Below are 22,342 nucleotides of genomic sequence, written 5' to 3' on the forward strand. Positions count from 1 at the left end.
TGCCCTGAACACCGCCGGTCAATGGAGGTGGCTTTGGAAAAACAATAAGGCAACCTGTGGGGACCTTGAATTTCAACTTTATTGACCTTCAGGTATTATATCCTCTTGCAGTTACCAAATTCCTCCTCGGCACTGTAGGGCACAGGGACCTCTTTTATGAAAATAAACAAAGCCTGGGTTGTCTCACACTCCCAGACACCAGCCCATTCCCAGGGCCCTCGTTCCTTTTCACTGACCAGCAAAGGACAAGGAAGCTGGTGAAGGGTCTGGAGTGCACATCCCACGAGGAGCGGCTGAGGGAGCTGGGGCTGTTTAGCCTGGAGAAAAGGAGGCTCGAGGGTGATCTTATCACTCCCTACAGCTGCCTGGAAGGAGGGTGTAGCTGGGCGGACGGCATCTTCTCCCAGGGAACCAGTGACAGGACAAGAGGAGCCAGGCTCAAGCTGTGCCAGGTGAGGTTCAGGTTGGACATCAGGAATAATTTCTTCATTGAAAAAGTGATTAGACGTTTGAATGAGCTGCCCAGAGAGGAGGTGGACTCACCATCCTTGGCGGTATTTAAGGAAAGCCTGGACGCGGCACTCAGTGCCACTAGTTGACATGGTGGTGTTGGATCACAGACTGGACTTGAGCAGAGATCAGAGATCAGTAGGTCGTTTCCAACCGAGAGCACTCTGTGGTTTTGTGAGGGCAGGGGCAGGGAGGCAGGAGGGCAGGGCTGGCGGGGAAGGGCCGGCGGGGCAGGGAGGCAGGAGGGCGGCAGCAGGGCTGGCGGGGCAGGGAGGCAGGAGGGGCAGGGAGGCAGGAGGGCGGTGGCAGGGCTGGCGGGGCAGGGCTGGCGGGGCAGGGAGGCAGGAGGGCAGGGAGGCAGGAGGGCGGTGCCGGCGGCGCCGGGAGCTGCTGCGGGCGGCACGGAGCTCGGCGCTCCCTCAGGTGAGGGCCGGGGGTGCGGGGCCGGGCGCCGGGCCCGGGGGAGCCGGCGGTGGGGGGAAGCGAAGGCGGGAGGTGCCCGGCCGGCCCCAGGCCGCTCTCGGGGCGCTGAGGGGGCCGCATCAGGAAACCTTTCCCTGCGGAATGGCTCCTGCCCTCCGGGGAGGGCGCCGTCTCTTTCCCTCTTAGATGTAAACAAATAAACATTAATTTATTCCTTTATATTATATTTCTATATGTTTATATTTATTTAGTTTATAACGCCCGAGGGGAGTTATCAGGCCTGATCGGTCCAGATTAAACCGGCTGCAGGGGTGTTGAAGGGCTGTGAGGAAGGCGGATGAGTCTAAAGATCGCTCAGGTGTTTGAAGTCTGTGTTTCCCTGTTTTACAGGTTTGGGCTTAAACCGTATCGCGCTTGAAAAGATAAAGACACTTTCAGCAAATAACAACCTGGTAGTATTAAATACAGAATTGTCGGGCTGTAGCATCTTGGCAGCTTACTTTCAGCCCAGCGCGGCTTCGCCCGTGCCGAATGTTTATGCAAATCACAGACGGCGTTTGGTTCTGGCGCTGCTTACACCCACCTCTAGAAACTCCCTCCTCTAGAAACTCCCGGGACAAAGGTCACAGCCTGCTCTTCCAGACTTCCCTGTGCCGGTGGCAGCTGTGTGCACACTCATCAGTGCACTGGCACTTGCTGGGCTTAATGCTTTAGCTGAGACACAACATTGCAGAAGACAGGAGTCAGTTCTTGGTGGACACAATCCCTTGTCCTGGCAGCAAAAGCAGGGGAATCAGAGCAGACTTAGTAAATAAGCTAAGCGCAATAAATGTCAAGTATAGAAACGTTGCATTTACTTGATGAAAAGGAAAAGATAAAGAAAACCCTTCTTGCTCTAATGAAGTTACCTTGTCGTTTACAGGGGTTTACTTCCTTCACTTCTTAAAGAAGTCTGTACTAATTTTGAATCAGCATGAAATGAAAGTGAGTGCTGGTCAATGAATAACTTTTAAGTGGAGCAATAAAATGAACTGGTTTTGTTTCTCTGGCTCAGGAAGTTATTTTAGAAGGAGAGAATACATCTGAGAAACAAGATGTCTCATGCCGGGAGTCGATACCAAGATAAGCAATACAGGCACCATGAGAACCATAGATCTGATAGATACAAGGAAGACAGAAGACCAAGAAAACCGTACCCATACAATGCGAGGTACGTCTTTATCTCCTCAGAGAAATAGATCACAGCAGGTCTATAATGTCTGCCTTCTCTTTGCTTTCAAATAGGCTTAATTTACAATAGTAAAGAAAGCTTTTACTCAGCCTTGAAAACATGACCATACTGCATTTGGAGCTATTTTACACTTAGAAATTTAACCTTTTTTCTTTGTTTTGAGCTTGAGACAGGACAGAAAGATAGCCTGTGTAACACAGGCAGAGATGTGAATATCCTGGGATGATCTGAATCAGGTTGGGTGACAAGTAGGTGAAGTGTGACCGTGAGTCTCAGTACAGTTCTTGAAGATGCAGGTCAGCAGGTGACATCAAGCTGTGGCTTGCCAAATATGCACTGCTTAAACGTGAATGTTACATGACTGAGACCAGCACAGGGACTTGGTGAGCTCTCAGGTTCCTCTAGTTCAGCCGTGAACATGTTCCTATTAATCTGAAATAAGATAACTTTCAGTAGTCGCTGTCAATAGATGAGTGATTGTTGAAGCGTCTAAGGCTGTTGGCAGCACTTGAGAGTGGGTCAGCCCCTATCACCACAATGAGCAGATCAACTAATGGGTTTCCAGTGCCAAACAAACTCTTAGGAGTTTACACACTTCTCCTTCCAACCTGGCCAGGCTGCAGCACACCAGACGTGAGCTCAGGCTCTTTTCCTTTTAGGTCATGCCAGTGCATGGCTGCACTGTAGGAAAGAGGTCTGTAGATCAAAACACTACTGGCAAATTTGCCATGGCAGCAAGAGTGTTCATCTCTGCTGTTTAGACTCTGGGGAGGTGATTGTAGGGGAATTTAAGAATAAAGGCAAACAGGGAGAGGAGACAAATATAATGAAGATTATTGAAAAGCTGAAATACTGAAGTACTCCCTGATAATATGCATTTTAACAAGGAAAACAGGATGACAATAAAATGAGCAGAGAAGAGCACTGTATGGACCACAAGGAATACTTATGGCTAAGTATAAAACACTTGGATAGTGGTAAAACTTACCTCGTGGAAATAGCTAATGAATTTTTCTTCAGTCTCTCCTAAATTACAAAAAATTGAAGAGAAATGGGAACAAAGACCAGCATAAGAATCGTCCTCAGAGGCTGAATGCCTGTCCTTAGCAAAAGCAGAGAGTGTCAGGCAATATAACTAAATTATCTTGAACAGAAGTGGGAACAGCTAATGCCAGTAACATATTAATAGCACAGTGGAGAGAAAAAAAAAAACCAAAAACAACAAAAGAGTTGGAGGTTTGCTGTGGGCTTTTTTTTTTGTCTTTCATGTATAGCATAATATAAGCAATGTGTGAAAGGCTAGCTATAAATTAAACCACCACTTTTTAATAAAGCACTTCTCTGGATTTCTTGGGTTTGCTGTTAGTTTTATATGTCTGGACTCATAGATGGAAAATGGATGGATGGACCATAAAAGTTCACAGACATCCATGTATCCACCAGAGATTAGAGGAAGGGAAGCTGCAGTTGCAAATCTCTAACAACCATGAAGATAATTCTTAGAGTCAAGTCAAGCATCTGGGGGCCATCAGACCCCACTAAAACTAAGTGAAAAACTTTTCTGTCAGTTGTTTTGAAGGAGTTTGGCTTAACCTAACAGCACTTCCTCTGCTTGGTTCTCATGGAGTTCTCATGGGTTTTGGTGAAAACTTTGGCTGATTGATCAGAAGACCACCAGACCCTGTAATGAAATACATGGGAAGACTTTTGTGAAAGCTGCACTTTGGATGCCTAATACTTTTTTTCCGGATGAACTAGACTTTCTAGCCAGATTTCTCTTTCCAAATGCATTTCTGTCTGAAACTCCTACAACAACCTTCCTCCCACTGCTGAGGAGAATTACCTAGAATGGTAAAACCCTCAAGGAAAACAGCAGCAAAGGTGGCCAGAACAGGCCATAGTGAGGAAAAAAAGGCATCCAAAAAAAGGATTTCTTTTTTCCTAAATGTACTCTGTTGCTGAACATTCGGGGGGGTTGGTTTGATTTTTTTGTCTTGTTTTGTGTTCTGGCAAGTAACAGGAAACAATAGAGAAAAGCAGCTGCATCAGAAGTACCAAAGGGATTGCTTTCAAGTTACTGGAAGTCTTATAAATCACACAGCTTATTTAATTTATGTGACACAGCTGCACAGGATGCTTTGGTAGTTGCACAAGACATAGGACAGAGGTCAGAAAAATCAGAAATGTTTCAGCCAAATAGAGCTGTTGGCAGCTAAACACGGAGATGTTAGCATTGGTCTTGTTATTGAATGTCTTAATTAAAATGTAAAAACTACAAAGAACATGATTTAATGTGGATGAACGAGATAATATTGAGTCTAGAATTGGATGAAGATAAACCTTAGTGAAATGCAATGATACTAGGAGACAAAACTACAGTTGAAAATGCTGATCTGTGGATAAGAAATTCAAGATAAAAAAGGAATACAAAGAAGACTTTTAAAAATAATAATGCTGAATGAGACTTAGAATACCCTTTCATAACAAACTCACCCAGCTGTACCTTGAAGAAGGCAAGCTCCAATTCTTCTTCAAATGAGGGAGCAAATTTCAATTAAACCAAACACAAAAAAATTTGCATCCAATGTTTCTTTTAACTTGAGCGTTAGCTCAGTTTAAAAGGAAAATTGCACTTTTCCTATAAAATAACCTAAATCTCACCAGCTTTAAAAATCATCAGACTTCAGATATGGAGCTGTATGTCATTGTAGAAAATGACATTATATCAACAAAGGTATAATAGACCATTATATCAACAAAGAAACTAATTGGAGACAGGAGAAACTGATTTTTTTGCAGAGGAGGGTTGATTTTAGTTTCTTCTTCAAATATCCTCGAGGACCTAAAAAATTTGAATAGGCTATTTTTTCTCTTGTTTGAAATCTTTATCTGTTTATTTTAATAGCTTTTCTTCTTTCAAAAAGGCATCTTTTTAAGAGACACTAGTTGGAAATACAAACTTGACAAAACACCCGTGAAATACTTGTGCTACTTTGCACGTTTATTATGCCAAAATTTTTCTCATTTCTATTATCTGGCCTGATAGAGACCAGCTAAATTGTTTGGCTTTCATGAAAAAGCTGTTATTTCCTCTTTCTACCTTTTGCCAGTAAGCTAAACAGTTCAGCCAGCCTACCCAGTGAGTACACTGTTTTCCAAAATAAGGACCGTTGAATGTAAATATCTTTATGGACATGCATTTATGCAAGGGTTTGGGATATTTGCTTTCAAAACAGGCAAGCAAAAAAGGTCAAGATGCCTGTGAAGCAAACTAATTGCTTCCACTAAGAGGAGCATCTGAAAATTTCTCATGTTCTAATGTTCAGGAGAGACTGTGACCTAATTAGTAACCATCAGTCATTTACCCCATTGTAGAGACATCCAAGGTGGCCAGCACTCAAGGACTTCTACAGTTTGCTCTGACCCTTACTCTAAAACCTCAGGAGCAGCACAGGAATATTTTGGCCCACCACCAGAGTTTTATCCTCCCAAGGAAAGCTTCTCAATGAAGTGTTCAAAGGTATGCACAACAAGAGGTATGTGAGACTCTTATTGCCTGCCATCCACCCCTCTCCTTCCAAGAACTTCTCGTATTTGGTTTCTGTGTTTACAACAAAGTAAAGCTGGAGGAATATTAAAACAAAAGAAAACAAATGAGAAAAAAAAAGAACACACACACCCCAAAAAAGAAGGCCCACAAGGGCTGACAGAATTAGTAAATGGCATAAGTGAGGGTTATGCCATTTTAGATATCTAAAGGCAATATTTATACAGATATTTAGATACTTGAAAATGCATCTCTGGAATATACATCCAGAGCATGAGAGTGGGCCATGTGTGTAATCAGCCAGTCTGTACAACAAGAGTTAACCTTTGGGATTTAGTAGTAAAATAGACGTTTGCATCTGTGAGCAATTTAGAGATGGATGTTGAAGGTTTGATGCTACTTTATTTCTGAATCATTCTTCTCACACTTTTTATCAATTCTGAATTTAGTCCAGTTATCACTCATACATCTTTATAAAGCATCATTGCAGGAGACTATTTTTTTTTTTTCTGGACAATAAATACAGTTTTGGAGAAATAACTTGGATTTTTCTTAGGTAGAAAACAACTGCACCAAGGACAGAAATGAGCCTTAATGTGGGGGAAAATCAGCCTAAGTAAACTTATTCCTGTTAACTGAAAATAAGAAGTCACTAAAATACTTATTACCCCTTGAAAGTTTTCCCTCTTTCAGGGCACTGATCATTCTCACCTTGTCTGTCGGAAAGCTCCACTGCAGTGTGAGTTGAACTTGAAGCTAGGTGCAAAGTCTTTGGCTGATGTCTATAAATAGACTTTCAGTGTCCTCCAGCAGAGAGAAAAGTGAAGGGATTAGCTGTTGGAAGTAAATTAAAGCACATAATGTTAGATTATTTCTTCACTCCATGAAGCAAAGTTAAGGAGCACCATTATTTCGCTCTTAATATTTCTCTGTGTGTGACTATGTGAACTATTTTAAGAGTGAGATTAACTATTTTCTCTTACAAATATGTTCTGTGAATTAGTATGCAGTTTGTTTTTCATTTACAGTGTAACTGCAACCATTAGTAAAGATTTAGTGACATGGAGCCATACTGATACTTTATCCATGATAAAATTGTATCATCAGTTTCTTCTTCAACCATACTGAATTATTTTAAATTGTCTAAAAGCTGCAGAAAACTCCATACGCTATTTTATTAATCAGAGCTTTAGAAAAATTCAGTGGCAAGTTAGTTTTCAGTTTCACCGGTTGTTTAGACTTGTGGATAGCTTGATGTGAATTTCTGTGGGTTTTTTTCCCTGCATTTGCTTTTCATTATTTTGGTGCATTAAACAACATTAACATTTTTTAAATGTCCTAGTTTTGGATGCATCAGATGGCAATCATGATTTTACTCCCACCCCTCCCCCAGGTATTGCTCACTGTTTTCCAAAAATTTGATGTCTGAGCTTGCAGTGGAGGAGGGAAAAGAGATCATGCAGAAAAGAAACCCTTTTATTAGCATCCTTATTTAAAAAAAACGAAAACATATTGAAGGTTGATAAGATTATGAGAATGTTACTCCCCTGTTTAGTTTTTGGAAGTACCAAGATTTAGCAGACTTTACTAGAATTGTTTTGCAGAATTCTGTATTCCCTTCAGTCGTGGTAGATACTGTAAATGAACTACATGAATTGTTTACTAAGGAGTCAGTACATGGGAGCTGCAACACTTTAGAGCAAGAAAAGTTCCTGTAAATACTTCTTAACCATCTCTTTCTTTTGCCAATGATTTATCAGCACTCTGGTGAAATTCCCCCTTCCCAATCACCATAATTTTAAAATAAACTAGATTCAAACAAGTCTGGGAAATCAAGTGATGAAACACAATCTTTTCCAAAGCAACAACTGAAATGTGAACCTTAGTTTCTGCGGTCCACTGAGTAGTTGAGCTTTGAGTGTTTTTTTTTTCTTTTGTCTGGAACACCTAGATTATGTTCTTTATGCATTTTGGGCAGTTTAACTAACTAGAGAGGAATTCTATACAACCAGAGCTCTGGATAGTGTTTGCTTCACCAAGACAGTGCCCCCTTCATCTATGTTTTTTACCAGCTATATCCCAAAAAGACTAAAGCTGAATTTGAGAAATAAGCAGCTGGTTTTTAGAGATCTTTTAAACAGCTTAGGACCTTAGGACACTTTAGGACCTCATTCTCCCGTTTTTGTTATTCCTCCCTTCCCTCCCTATTCCCTGCCCCCTTTTTCTTCCCCCTACAACCACATTAGGACAAGAAACCCAACCCACATATAATGGAAGAAACAGCTGATACTGACCCCTTTTGCTGGTAGGAACATTTGATACCATCTAAGAAACTTCAAAACATTCTGCTCTTTTTTAATCCTTTTATCTTGAAATCAGAAGAGGGAAAGAGGTCTGTTAAAACATTGTATTAGGGATACCTATTCAAAGCCATTCAGGTGGAATCACATGGATAGCAGTGCTGAATCACACAAGGCACTTCATCACTCTTCCTCCCAAACAATGAACTAAAGTACAAACTTAGGAGGACCATCAAAGTTTGGACCAGTAGAGAGTAAGCTATCTTCTGGAATACCCTCCAGACTTTGGATTGGTGGAATTTCCTGAACTGGAAGACTGCACTCACATCTGTTGTGTTTAATACCTCTTTACAGACCTATCAAATTTGTTTAATTCTCTGCTGGATCGCTTTTTTAAATGTTTGACCTTCACATTACCTTAAGATAAGGAGTTTCAGAGTTTCACTTAAAGTACTACTGTTTCATTCCTTAAAATGTTTTAAAGAAGGTGTTTCTGATGATAATCTCATATATTCAGCTTCTCCATGAGATTTCTGGTTTTACAGTGAAGTCTTCTCTTTTTCCCTGTGCCCCTATTGCTTCTTCACAAATTGAACAATAGCCAGTTTTGGTCAGTTTTCCAGTCTTGTACCTTTTCCAGATCCACCACACCTTTTTGAGATAGGCTGACCAGAAATGCAGTAAAAATTCCAGATAAATTGCCAAAAGAATCAGACGTCTGCCTAAATGTAGGCTCTGCTTCTGTAATGCTATTCTAATGCTTCCCACCTTTTGTGTGGTGTTTGACATTCAGTGAACACTGGGCTGATGTCTCCAAAGAAAGCTACCTGAAATGGAAAATGCTTTGCTTAGAGCCCTTCTGTGTGCTCTGTTGACAGGGAGATTTGTGTTCGTGAGTATTTCTGTACAACCATAACGTGGAGGTTGCTTATTATACACTGATTTCATTAATTTCTCATTCAAGAGCATGAGCTCTTAGCAGCCTACCAATTTTACTGTTGGCAGGCATGAAGAAATTTTCAGTTTTCAATCTTTTTAATTCATTAATTCATTTAATTCATAGTAGACTAGTGCACCTACCATAGTATTTAGGTATGTAGTTTTGAGCTGAACCTGTTTGGAACCTCCCCTTACAGGTCTCTGGGCCATATTGCAGAGCAGACCCAGAGTGCACAAACTCTATTTTCTTTGAATAAAACTAAATGAGAGGGTGAGCTGTAACTACTAGCAGGCACTCTGCCCTTTGGACCAAACTACAGCCAAAATGAAGTACTTCTCTCTCTCCAGAAAATGCCTGTTCTGTAGCCCCTGTGTCTTCAACTCCACCAGTTTGACTCTGCAAATCCCCTCCCACTGGGCTGCCAACATGGGCATACTGGTGAGAGGCAACACAAACCAGAGATTACTCCCTTAACTCTAGTTGCCTGAAAACTGGCTGTTTCCTCTTTATTAGCCTTTAAGCACTGCTAACCAGTGAGAGGATTGTTTGTCTCACAGGAGCTTGTGTCATTTAAGAGCCCTACCTTTCTTCCTGTATCTGCTGATTCTTTGAAGTGACTCCCCTATAACAAACTCTTGACTATTCCCTGCTATGCTGTCTTTATGTCTAGTTTCTACATGTTGGGTTATTTTCAGTAGGAAAGCTACACTTGTGGGCCTGCAGATTACAGATCAAAAGGCAGTAGAAACAGAAGTCTGCCACCTTCTGTTTCTACAGTAGTGAAGGAGATTTAGGGAACAGCTTATAGACTGGTGTCAAACTGCCTAGAGGCACTATATAATTTATGGGAACTTGAAATAAAACTGTTTGTGATAAAGACAAACCTTCCATTAATTAAGGAACTGCTGTTTGCAATAGCCATTTCTTACTGCTTACATACAATATATTACACATGCCATTTAAAGCAGCACAATGTTGAAAACAAGAGTTTTTTGACCTGGGAATTCTTAGAGCTGAAATTCTGTTAGAAGTAAGCATTTGATTTGCTTTTCACAATGCAGGTAAAAATTCTGTAGCTCTCCCTTCTGTGTAGAAAACTTAAATTAGTGATCATTTTGCCTTTCAAATAACCCTCCTAGATATATTTGAAAATACAACCAGGTTCAGTGCTTTTGTTTAGCAGACAGAATGTAAAAAGTGTTCAAGGCTGGCTGATGGCAGACTTCACCTCAGTGAGAGGAAAATTTGAGTTGACCGCAAGAGTGAATTGCTGATCATAAATTGTTCTCTGATATTTGGTCACTTGACCTTAAAAACTTTTCATTTTCTTTCTATTATCTGTATTGGTGTGAAAGAGGTGGAGCAGTGCAGTTATTGGATAATGCCTCCTGCAGTTTTGCCTGAACAGTGAAGGTAAACTAAGTTTCTCCCATCTTTGGTCAGTATGTGACTCAGAAAATTACCTGTGCTTTTTGCCTTCTGTAGAATTGTACTGTGCTGGTCATGATTCCTGAGCAAATAACATTTTTGGGTTTTGGGTTGTTTCTTTTTTATTTTTCAACCCATTTGGCATGTAAGGGAGACAACACTGAAAAGGTTACAAAACAGTTTGTGGCAGAGCAACTATAATTGAATCCCTGTTCTTTGCTGCTATGAATACAGCTTTGCGCCTTTGAATAGTGTCAGATTTCTTAAGCATATTGTAGGCACTTCTAAACAATCATGCCTTTAGCCTAGATTCTAACATCCACAATTGTTAAAACCTTCAGACCAATTTCCTCTCAGAAAAAGACAGCATTATGGTTTGTAACAACATGAAAAGTCTCCAATTTCAAGCATAGCCAGGAGGAAATATCAAACTGAATTTATTTGGAGGAGGAAATAGAATTAGGGAGCAACAATGACTTTCTCCAGGATACATTCATGCACTAACAAGCCAGCATTAATTCAAATGTAAACATCTATAAGCTTTTGTTTTTACAAAACACAGTCAGTTTTTTCCCCCATAGCTATGCATGCTGGGAAATACTCATAGACTAGAAAAGAATACTGAGATGAAAAGTTAGCCAAGACACAGAGTTCACACTAATAGGGACTCTCTTTGAGTTATGCCATTGTTCTCAGCCATAATACTGCTGTCGTTTCTTTGCTGTCTTATGCTGTGATACGGTTCCTCCCGGAATCAGACATTGGAGCAGGAGGGGAGAAGCATTTTGCAGAGCACTCGTATCCCTTTCAGTGCTGCAGAGACATTGGGGGAGAATCGTGGTCTGCAAGAGGCATTGGACTGAAGTAAAAAAACCTCCTGTAGCTTCAGGTATGCACATTCAAAAACACTGAAGGGTCATTAAATGTGCATAGTGCAGGTAACTCTGTGTGTGAAAACAAGCATTTGACAATTACATTCGGCAGCACGTTGCATCTTTTTGTTAATGCAGGACACCGACTTTCCTGTGGGGGTACCCAACAGGATTAGAAACGGTTGTGTTTTATAGTCATCATCTTCACATTTTGCCCTCACAGTGTGCTGTGCTTAGTTCCTTTAAATTGTGCCCAAAACTGCTGTTCACTGTTCTGTGGCAGTTAATTTCCATGTATCCATAAATTCCAGATATATTCCTACCTAGGAAAGGAGCACTAGGGCCCCCTATAGTCTCATTGTAATTAGACGGGTTCCCCTTCTATCTGTTACAAAGTATGTGTTCAATACAGTGTGACTAACAGACTGAAATTGCCATCAAGTTTTTTAATCTTGTAATTGTGAAGACAGACGATTTTATACGGAACCTTAATGGGAATTGGCTGGAGCTGTGCAGATGAAAATAATCCCAGTTATTCAAAATGCTTAATTAATGTAGCAGAGTAACAAAATACAGTGGCAGAGCTGCAGGTAACCTTTATTCCTGTTCTGATGGTAAAGTATTTCATTTGGAGCTCAGTCTTCTTTGCTGTGAAATACAAACAGCCTTGAGCAGTTGGCTCTATAAAAACACACAGGGGAGCTACACTACTTGCAGATGCCAAATCCTACCTCTAGCAAACTGTTGCCTTGCCAACACACAGGACTTCACTCTGCCCACGTTTTCATCTGAAATTATTTTCATCCACCTTTTGGCATTGTGCTAACATGCACACAGTTGTTTTTAGAGAAGGGAGAACTGCCACTGAGAAGATTCACTAAAGTTGGCAGGGGAAGGTACTGCCAAAGTTGCTGATAGCTGTTAGGTGTGTGTTAGACTCCAGTCCATGTTTCCCGTACTGGCACATCTTAGGTTTGCTCCCTGCCATTTCAGAAGAAGAGTTACACCATCTTTCCTGTAAAAGAACCAGGTTTGTCTTCCCCACATCTGACCCAAATTATGTGAACAAAGGGAAACTCTTCTCTTTAAAAAGTGGCTCTCAAAGCCAGCTGATACAGCAGACAGACTATCTATTGAATGTAGCTCTGTTTCTTGAGCAGGTGATCCTAGCTCTCTTAAAGGAGAAAAATCCACCTAGACAGGAATGTTGCTCACCAGGTGTGACAACCCATGATTGGTAAAGTGAATAAGAAGCTCAGGTTCACAGGTGCCTCCAAGCTGACCCACCTTAAGCCAGACTGTGATTACTTAAAGAGCAATAACACCCCAATCTTTGTACTTTCTAAAGGTGGCTCAGTTTCAGTTCAAACTGAGGGAGTGGCCATGGAAAGTTGGCATACGGAACAAGAGCGTTTCATTGTTTTCTGAACTCTTTAAAAAAAACCCAAAACTCCTGCAAGCTGGTTTCAATACCAAGACACTTGTTTACTACTTGAAATAACTATTGGTACATTAAGAAAAAAAGGATAAGAAAGGCCATTTCCTGAAATCTAGAATGCGAGGTAACAATACAGAGACCTATCAGTGCTACAAATAGAATACAGCTTTTTACAGTTGTTACATTTAAGCCCTACTGTCAAATACTACAGTTAAATGCAAAATCTTTTGCTTCCCACCCTCTCCAAAATTAGGAAAGATGACTCATGCTCAATTAGCAGGAGAGAAATCAAGAACATTCTAGAAGCAATGCTTTAAAGAGCTACTGGGTACAAGTAAACCATAGCTGTTGTTCCCAGGCAAGGGCTGGGTTGTATTGAAACTGTGTCTTACAGTGCTGGGAAAATAGGGGAATAGAGGATGATGCAGTAATTCTACAATTTAAGTCCACCCTTTCCTGTGAAAATTGGACAGCACTGTTTAGAGGATGGGAGGGTATTAAGCAGAAAGAATAGAGCAGGTGGGATAGTTGTTCTTTAAGGGAAGAGGATACACAGAAAAAACAGGATAATACATTTGGATCTGAGCACTCTGTGAATGCAAGATTTCTCTGAGTCATTAAAACCAAGGCTGGTCATCCTTTGAGATTTCCTAACAGAGTGATTATCTTGACTAAAGAGAGACAACTTATTAAAAGGTAATAATAAAGTTGGTTTTTTTTCTAGAGCACATAAATCATTTAATTTTCCCAGTTTAAAACTTTTTTCAGTGATTTCCAGTAAGACGGATATCTCAAACAAGCACAAGTGTGTTGGGCACATCCGTGCAATTTAAATGCAGTTGGCTCTGAGTATGTGCATCCCTTGGGTCCTCTGAAAAGCCAAGATGTTGTTGGTGTTACATTGCCTAATTCTTGTGTTTTAGGGTTGGGTTGTTTTTTTTCCCTGCCTTTGGTTTTAGCCTGGATAAGTGAAAGCTAAATCCCACCACTGGCTGAAGAACAGAGACCTGCAAAAATGATAGTGGTGTGGGGGCTTGGGGGGCTTTTCTTTGTTTATGACAAAGCTGTGTATTGCCCTTATTCTGCTTTAGTGAAGCTGGTTAAATTCTTGTTACTGGTTTCAGTAAGATCTTGCTTTCTACATAAAGGGAATAATACTGTTAGAAAGGTATTAAAATATCTATCCAGATTTTATATTTTTGATCTCTTAAAACGGTTGTCTTTTCTCTTGTTCAGTTCTCCTCTGTTTTGGTTTCTCCCCATTTCTGTCCCATTTTATCGCCTTTCAAAAGCAGAGCCAAATCCTGCTTTACTTTGGCATTTTCTCCCCTTCACCTTAACTTTTTCCTCCTGCCACCAACTCAGTTTAGCAAAGAGGTGACCAAAGCTGCATTGATCTGTGCCTTCAGTCTCTGGGGAATGCCAAACGTGCACTGGCAAGAGATGTTTTCCATTTGAGATCTTTTTCAGGACTGGCTGCTGCTTTTGTAAGTCACTATACATGGTCAAAATACTTGTCTGTTCCTTTTGGGGGGGTAATAAAAATAAATAAAATGAAAGATTATCTCTGAAAAGCAGAAAGCTACCCAGATTGGGAGGGGGGAAGAACTAAATGACAACTTGCAGTGAAAAAGACTTAGAGAATAATTTTTCATGTGTGTTGTAGCTTCGAACTCCTCTCTTCCCTTCTCCTGGAGCGACCCCTAATGGGATGTGACATGGGCACCACTGACCTGTGTGTCACCAGCCCTGTCACTGGAGTCCAGGTGCCCAAGAGTGGCAGCCACACACCCCCAGGGCTGCCCCTGGGTGCTGCTGGTCCCAGTGGTATGTGGTCTGCAAAGGACGCAGAGGGAGAAGGCAAGCCAAAGCGGAGAATGGTAGATATAGAATATTCTGGAAGTGCACAATGATGTTCACTGAAGAGGAGGGAATGATACAAAAAGAGACAGGAGGAGGAGTCCATGTGCATTCAACAGGAGAAGAAGATTACTCCTATCCCAGATACAGTGGAGAGAGACTTTTTGAAGGCCTTTTCCATTAGTATGGGACTCATGGGGTCAGAGGAGTTCAACAGAAAGAGCCAGAACTGTCTGTCCTGCAAATTAATTTATGGCAGCTGCAGAAACAAAGGAACAAACAAGAACTGACCTTTTTACTTTATGTACATGTGTATACACACACCATGACCTCCACACCTGAGCATCAGAGCTGTCCTGCCACAGTGCCTGGATGGAAATTCCTCTTTTCAGCTTCTGACACAAGACTTGAGTGCATAGCTGAGTTACTGGGTACCACACATTCAGCAACAGTGTGGTTTTATGAGGCAGAGCATGCAGATTTAACAGTTTACCTCACCTGAGAAGGGGAGTTTCTGGTCCTTCTCTGCTATTGCCCTTGCTAAACTCATGCCAGCATGATTGCTCATCAGATATGCTGTGAGTCACCTCAAGTTGCTAAAGTTGCAGAACAAAACCAGCAGCACCAAAGAAAAGAGTTAAATTAAAATAGAAGGAAACTATTTATTTGAACAACTCTTAGAAGGGCCTAATGGGTAGTTAACAGAGAAAAGTAGTGACTGCTCAGCCAAGAGTTGGAGCTGTTAAAGTCAGCTGCCTGTGGGTCTGTACCCTTAACCAGTGCACCTGTCATCTTTGCTGGATGGTCAACCCCACCATTTGACAGAAGATAAAACCATTGTTCAGTGGGTTGATACCATGGAAATAGCCTAGGAAGGAAAAGAAAGGGAAATAAAAAGTGAACAGTAGATAAATAGTATAAAGGTGCTGTATTGTTCGTTATAGCAGGAAGGGTACTCACAGCAAAAGACAACTGCATTCAAGCAAAATTAACAAGTATGATACAGTGAAGCTACTGTCCACTGCAGATTTAGATTTTATGGAACGAATGAAACAATGCTCTAGAAAGCTCTGGCAACACTCACTTCTAGATTGCAGCCATTCTCCACACCTTCCATGCTGAAAAGTGGTGCAGGAAAGAAGCATGGGAAGAGAAATAGGAATCCGGGAGCCCTGACAGGAGTCCTGTAACTTGTTCAAAAGGAGAGGGTCAGTTCCTAAAGCCAGCTGTTGGATGTGCTGATTTTAATACAAATGAATAATATTTTAGGTAAATCCAAAGCTGTTGAACATGAGAAATAAGTAAACCAATTGAATTTAGAGCTGTTCAGACCTCCGGTCATTTTACACTTAAATCTTGGAATGCATTCGTTGTTGCATGGGATTAGGGAATTACTGTAGAGATAAGCAACTTCCCCATGGGAAGACCTTTTGGTTTCTGCAGGTATAACTCCAAGATGACATGGCTAACTGGCCAGTGAAAGCAGAAATGGCAGTGCAGACTCAGAAGTGTGGCTTGTAACTCAGTCTCTTCCACCAGCAGCACACTTCTTGACACAGGTCACTGCTAGGATGTGTGTGACCATACCTTGGCAGAGCTAAGATTCAAAACTTAACTGTCCTTTTATTCCTTACTTCTCAAATCTGTTTCTATCCTCTTTATACTAGTAGGATTTAGTATCAGTTGATAACTATCACAGATTAAGGCTGCAGAAGGCTTTTGGGGTTCCTGGGTTGGAAAATAGTGTAAGGTTTAATATTTCCACCAAAGCCCTGATGATTATACAAGGTTTTAGGCATTTCCACTAATTGTCTGCTACATTCAGCTGGCTGTCATCATGGACCTGTAATTCATTCTACATACTGCTTATCACTTTAGAATTGTCTTTAATACAGGAGGCTTTGTTCTTGCACTTTCTTTAAAAAAACAACAAATTAATGCAAATGATACAAGTGACTGGTGGAGTAGCTGCTGCTGAACCTCTCTCCATTGTTTAGTCACTCTTAATCAATTCTACAGCAGGCATGTGTTATAACTGTGCAGGTACATACAAAACCTGTCCAACCTGAATGCCTTGTCTAAGGAAAATTTTCAGGCATGCCTTTAAAGCATCTACTGCTGCAGTTAAAAATACAGTAGACCTGCACTGATGACATTTGTCATCCCATTATCGGTAAGCTCAGCAAAGTTAAAGGGTGGCATACAAAATGTGTGTGAACACATAGAAAGTTTTGGAGCAGCATCACTGAGGATTGGGGTAATTTATAAATGGGAGGAAGTTAGCAGCAGGCAGTGATTACTTTGAGAAAGTTGCCTTTTCCAAAGCTCAGCAAGGTGATGTAGACAAAAAATTGATACTGAGCCGGTCAGAGGGCCTCAGTACACAGAGGAAAAGGAAATTCTAAGTCAGCAGCTGACTGACCATGAATTCTCAACTACCAAGTAGCCAAACAAAATTTATGTTTCCCTTAATCAAATTATCTTTCCTCCATGTAGACTTGTAAGAACTGTTTCCCGCTGGAGCATCTGAAATCAGTATTCAGCCTTTAAAAAGGGAAGTGCCCTTCTGCATCCAACACTGTCACACTGTCTAAGGGCCCTGAGGATCTAAGTTGACTCCCTGTACTTGGAACACATAATGTACAATTCAGCCGAACAGACGAAAAAAACCCCACCTGACTGAGTTCCAGTTAAGGTTCTGCACAGCTACTTCTCTTTCAAAACACTATGAACAATCCTAGTAAAGTGATGACTCTTTACCTATTAAAAATGATGAGTCTTTTGGCTGCATTGTTTGAATTTGGTACAAGGAGTTCCAAATCCTAACTCCAGGGCCAAAAGTTAAATTTCTCTTTACATTTAGCTTCACAAATACCTCCTTTGAAATAACTGAAGCCTCCTCCTGAAGAGATTTGGTAACCAGCACAGTTATTGCCCTGCTTCACAGAAATGGTTGTGCAGAAGGGTCAAAGAAAAGGCAGGCTGTCATGCAGAAATCAGCATTGCCTGTAAGGAACACATACACAGAGCTGCTCACTTGGTTCCTCTTGAACAAGGGTAACAATTTTGTCTGCTCTAACTAACACTACCTTCCTATGCAGAGCAAATGGCAGCAGGAAAGGACTCATTACCTTAGCCTTCTGTGGAAGGGAGTAAGAAGGGGCAGAACAGGAATATCTGATAATCCTTCATTGTGGTTGTCACTGGCTTTCTTTGGTTAGAAGCATCTGGCAACACAAGAGAGGAATTTGTTTAATTCCCTTGTGTTCCTGCTTCAGCCCTTCCTTTTCAAGCCTATACAGCCTTGACAACAACTGAGCCATTGCTCAAGAGGGAAATGCTGTGCGGATCAGCGCTAGCAGGATAAAATGAAAGTCTGTGTGCAAACCACAGATCCTGCCCCACTTTAAAGACAAATATAGGACCACTGTGTCGAGCATCTTACATTCTTGGCTGTCAGACAGCAGTGGAATAATAAGATTTACAATTCTGTAATTAACTTCAGAACTTTGGAGCAACACTCCTGGCATGCTAAGGGTTTTCATTTCCCCAGCAGGCAACTCTAGCTGTGCCATGCTTCAACATCCGTCATGTTTACTAATCTTAGTCTGACCCCTAGTGAGCTGTCACAGAATAATCGGATTTATCAAACATGAGGCAGCTTCCTGAGAGGCAGCTACCACAAAAATAAGTAATTTCTCCCCTTTTCAGTTCTGGGGTTTGTTTGTATTTTTTCCCTTGAAAATGCTTGGTTATTATTACTTAGTAGCCTAACATAAGAAAAAAGTGAAGAGTCAACTCAGAAGTTGTAAGGCTTTCTTCTGAAGGTCAGGGTGTGAAAGAGCACACATGACCTAGCGTCAAATTAACTTATTTCTGCATATAAGGTGGGTTTTGCATATGTCTCCATTTTTTTTTTTTTGTGCAGTCAGAATCTGCTTCTTCAGAGTTATGAGGGATTTATGTCTCTGAAGGAGACAAAGTGCAAGTTGCATCTGGTTGGATAGTAAGTTTAAATTAAGAAATACCTTCACAGAAAAAAAAAAGTAAGTTAAAGCAGTAAACATGTTTTGAAGGACCTAAATAACTTGCACGATTTTTCAGGCTGTTAGAAGCTTCTAGGTTTTTGTCAGCTTCAACCTCAGCATTTTGTTCTTACTGGATATTTCTTGCTCAGTGTGTTTATGCCAAGTAGTTACAGGCCAAAATATAATCACTGTGCGCTTGCCTTGGCAGTAACACATGCACTGTAAAATTTTTATGGATTTTTTTTCACTGCATGAAGATCCATCCATCAAGCACACTGACAAATTAAAAAAAGTAATTTTCCCAACCTCCAAAATGTACCCGTGAGAGTTCAGGCTTCTATTTTTTTTTTTTTTTCCAAGTGCTTCTCTGTAGCTGTAGCCAAGAGGAATATCTCAGTATTACTACTCTGTCATGGTTTTGGTGCACTTCTGTCACCCACAGTTTGCACAGGATGTAGTTTTGACACCAATTCCCATCTTCCTACCCCTTGCAGGCATTTTGAAGTTTGTGGAAATCACGGTTAACCTCCTGGTGCTGATTTGCGTGGGCGCTTCCCAAGCCTCCGTTGCAGGCTTCACGTCCCTTGGAGGCCTCGGATCCTTTAACCTGAATTGGGCCTACAGCCCCTTTGAGGGCACGGAGCTGCAGGAGGTGAGGGAGCTGGACATGCAGTTCACCCAGATGAGAGCCCCTTGCGTGTATGGCGGAGTGGCCTTCAGCCTGACGGCGGCCACGCTCACCCTCGTCTTCCTCGTCGTTGGGGCAAAACCCATCCAGCAGCTCCGGACAGGGCTGCTGGTAGGCGAATGTGCCTTCAGCCTGCTGGCTGGCCTGGTGTACCTGGTGGCCGTGGGGCTCTACCTGCACTTTGTCATGCAGGTGAACGCCACCGAGGTGTGCAGGAGGCGCGAGCGGCTCTACGCGCGCCGCGGCTACACCTCCATGAACTGCGCCGTGCAGGGCGGCGATGCGGCCGTCGGCCTCTTCGGGGTCGTCGCCTCCTGCTTGTACTTTGCCAGTTTTGTGGTCTGCATCCTTGCTCTCCGCACCGTCCGTGCCTTCCAGAGCCACGCGGCCAAGGCTCAGCACAGCCCCCAGGGCAGCGTTAGAGACAGAAGCGTCAGAAACCACCACGCCGTGCACAGGACCTCTGGAAGCTCCCACAATGTCCAGGCCCTTGCCACATTAGTGTGAAATCAGCTCTGGGATTGTACCAGAGAACTGAGGCTTCAGCAAAGGATGGACACTGGCAAACAGGCAACCAGCCCACAGTATGTTTTCCTACAAGGTGCTGAAGCGTGTGTTGAACCACCAATTATAACCATGCTGCTCCAACATGACGTAATAAAATCGACATTGAGTGACTGTTTTAACAAGGATTTTTGCACCAGTCTCTCAGGCTGGACTCCTGCATTTAAAATGCCTTTGATTGTAATGTTTTCATCCTGCTCGGAGTAAGTCCAAACAGCAGTGGGCTTTTAACAGGTTATAGCTGCGTTGCTGCCAAACTTGTGCTAACAACCACTTCCTTTCCTCTTCCGTGACATAGGGAATTGAATGCACAGCTAGGATGGGCAGCTTTCGACAGATCCTGTGCCTGTTGTGTGTCCTGCTCCTTTATCCTACACTGCTTACAAAGCAAAGGACACCCGAGTGCCTCTCAGAATTGTGTCCAAAATTACACTTGTGACCTTTTTTGCCTGGACTAGTGAAGCGTTTTATCTTCTGAGTCACGGGGGTTGACACATGCCGATCATGTGCTCCCTGAGGAATGCCGCTGGGGGGAAGTAGCTGCAATGTCAAAGGCAGCATTCAGGGTCCTTATCCAGTTTCCTACTACATTCTCCCATCTCACTGAGCACAGATCAGAACCTGAGAGGCATCACACTGGTCAGGTATCAGCTTAGTAAAGATATCATTTGTTTCTGTAAGCACCTAAAGAAGGTTTGGCTTGCCGACTCAACAGCCACTGGTGGGGAGAGCTGGGAACGTGCTGCCTGCCCTGGGAATGCTGTAACAATGACATAAAGTTCACGTATCCTTCCAATATCTAAACAGGCAAAGCATGAGTGAACAGCAGTAATTGTATGCCCCAGGGCTGAGAAAATAAATTTAAGAGAACATCTTTCAAGAGTCCTTTGTTTGAGGCAAGTGAAATAGATCACTGGTCTTCAAAGATGAGGGAGTGAAAAAAAGAAAAGGCTGTTCTTGAAGTGCATAAGATCTGTCAGGTTGAGAGGAGGGAAAGCTCTGGCCATTTTCATTCTTTTCACTTTTGTCTGGCTCACAGTCATTGCTCAGATGAAGCTTTTTTGAACCACAGTAGAGCATATTTACTGCATACTTCATACATACACGTATGTATAGACACACAAACACACAGATCTCAAAGGATTGTGTTTGAGGCCAAAAAAGAAAATGTTGTAGTTCTGATTAGAAGTGACTACATGAGGCTTTACAATAAGTATCATTTATCTAATTTCTTAAACATCTCTTTAACACTTTGAACACCAACAAGCTCCACAGCATTATTATGCTTACGGAGGGACAGGAATAGAGTTTTTCCAAACTTGCCATGACTCACAATTGTCATAGAATCAGGAAATTAGGACTTTGATTTCTAGCTCTTTGCCAAAGCCCAGACCTTCTTTGGTATGCTGTAATCAGCTGTGAAGTCTGTTCCAAGGATGTCTGGCATGCAGCTAAAGCTGCAGCTGACCACTTGTTGGGCATCTCTGCCTGCACTCCTGTTCTGTGCTACCTCTACATCGTGCACAGTTTGAAAGAAGGCTTAGTTACACAATGACACACCATCATTAACTTATACAAACAACAAAAAGCAGCACCTTGAGGTGACAAATTCAAAATACTAGAAAATCTTGTAGGTAGGAATGCATGAATTTAAATTTGTCCTTAAATACATGCACAATATGAATTTTAATCTCAGGGCTTCTAACTCTGTCCCATTCATTTTTTGGATGCTTGCTTGCCATTGCTGTGTAAAAGCAACAGTCTTCTTGGGAGCATAGGGGTGGGGTTTTTGTTTTGTTTGTTTGTTTGGGGGGCTTTTTTGTTTGTTTGGGTTTTTATTTTTGTTTTTTTGTTTATTTGGGGTTTTTTGTTGTTGTTGTTGTCTCTTTTTTCCTTGTGTCTGTGGTAAAGGCGTCATTTGCTGCAAGGTAATTCAGTCTTTAGAAAATGGTGCACAGAGCTCCACTGTGGACTATTGCTGTCGTGTTCCTCCCTTGGACACCTGGGTCCCTCACAGTCCATCCATTTTGGGTCCCTTTCCTGTTAGCAGGAGCAATTTTCTGTGTTTTATGTAGAGAGTCAAAAAGTAGGTGCTGAATACAGGTCAGTCCCAGTCACATTCTCTCAGCTCCTCACCCAGTGGCTTCCCTGCACTCATAATCCCTCACATTTTTAACTTTTACAGCCTCAAGTTTATTCCTTATAACAAAACTAATTCTACTCTCTTTTAATTTAAAATGGTTCCCCCTTATCCTGTCACTATGGGCTCTAGTAAAAAGTCTATCTCACATTTATCAGTCCTCTTTTATATAGTGAAAGATAAAAGGGTTTTCCCAGAGCTGCCTTTTCTTCAGGCAAACAACCCCAACTTTCTCAGTCTGTCTTCACAGCCAGACTGATCATTGCCCTGGCCCTCCTGTGGACTTGTCCCAACAGGTCCATGTCCTTTCTGTGCTGGGACCCCCAAGCTGGATGCAGCACTCTGGGTGGGAGAGATCTCATCAGAGCAGAGG

The 22,342-nt window shown here is 41.9% G+C and overlaps 1 protein-coding gene across 1 annotated transcript; it reads left to right on the forward strand.

The window, feature by feature from the left end:
- The first annotated feature begins 870 nt into the window (after positions 1–870).
- LOC136365504 (MARVEL domain-containing protein 3-like) lies at positions 871–20,703 on the forward strand. Its single transcript, XM_066326021.1, has 4 exons — positions 871–933; positions 1,988–2,143; positions 5,540–5,700; positions 19,072–20,703. Exons 2-4 carry the CDS (start codon positions 2,028–2,030, stop codon positions 19,770–19,772), a joined length of 978 nt encoding a protein of 325 aa, XP_066182118.1. The 5' UTR covers positions 871–933; positions 1,988–2,027; the 3' UTR covers positions 19,773–20,703.
- The last annotated feature ends 1,639 nt before the right edge of the window (positions 20,704–22,342 follow it).

Source organism: Sylvia atricapilla, chromosome 1 (assembly GCF_009819655.1).
Source record: "Sylvia atricapilla isolate bSylAtr1 chromosome 1, bSylAtr1.pri, whole genome shotgun sequence".
Lineage (NCBI taxonomy): Eukaryota > Metazoa > Chordata > Aves > Passeriformes > Sylviidae > Sylvia > Sylvia atricapilla.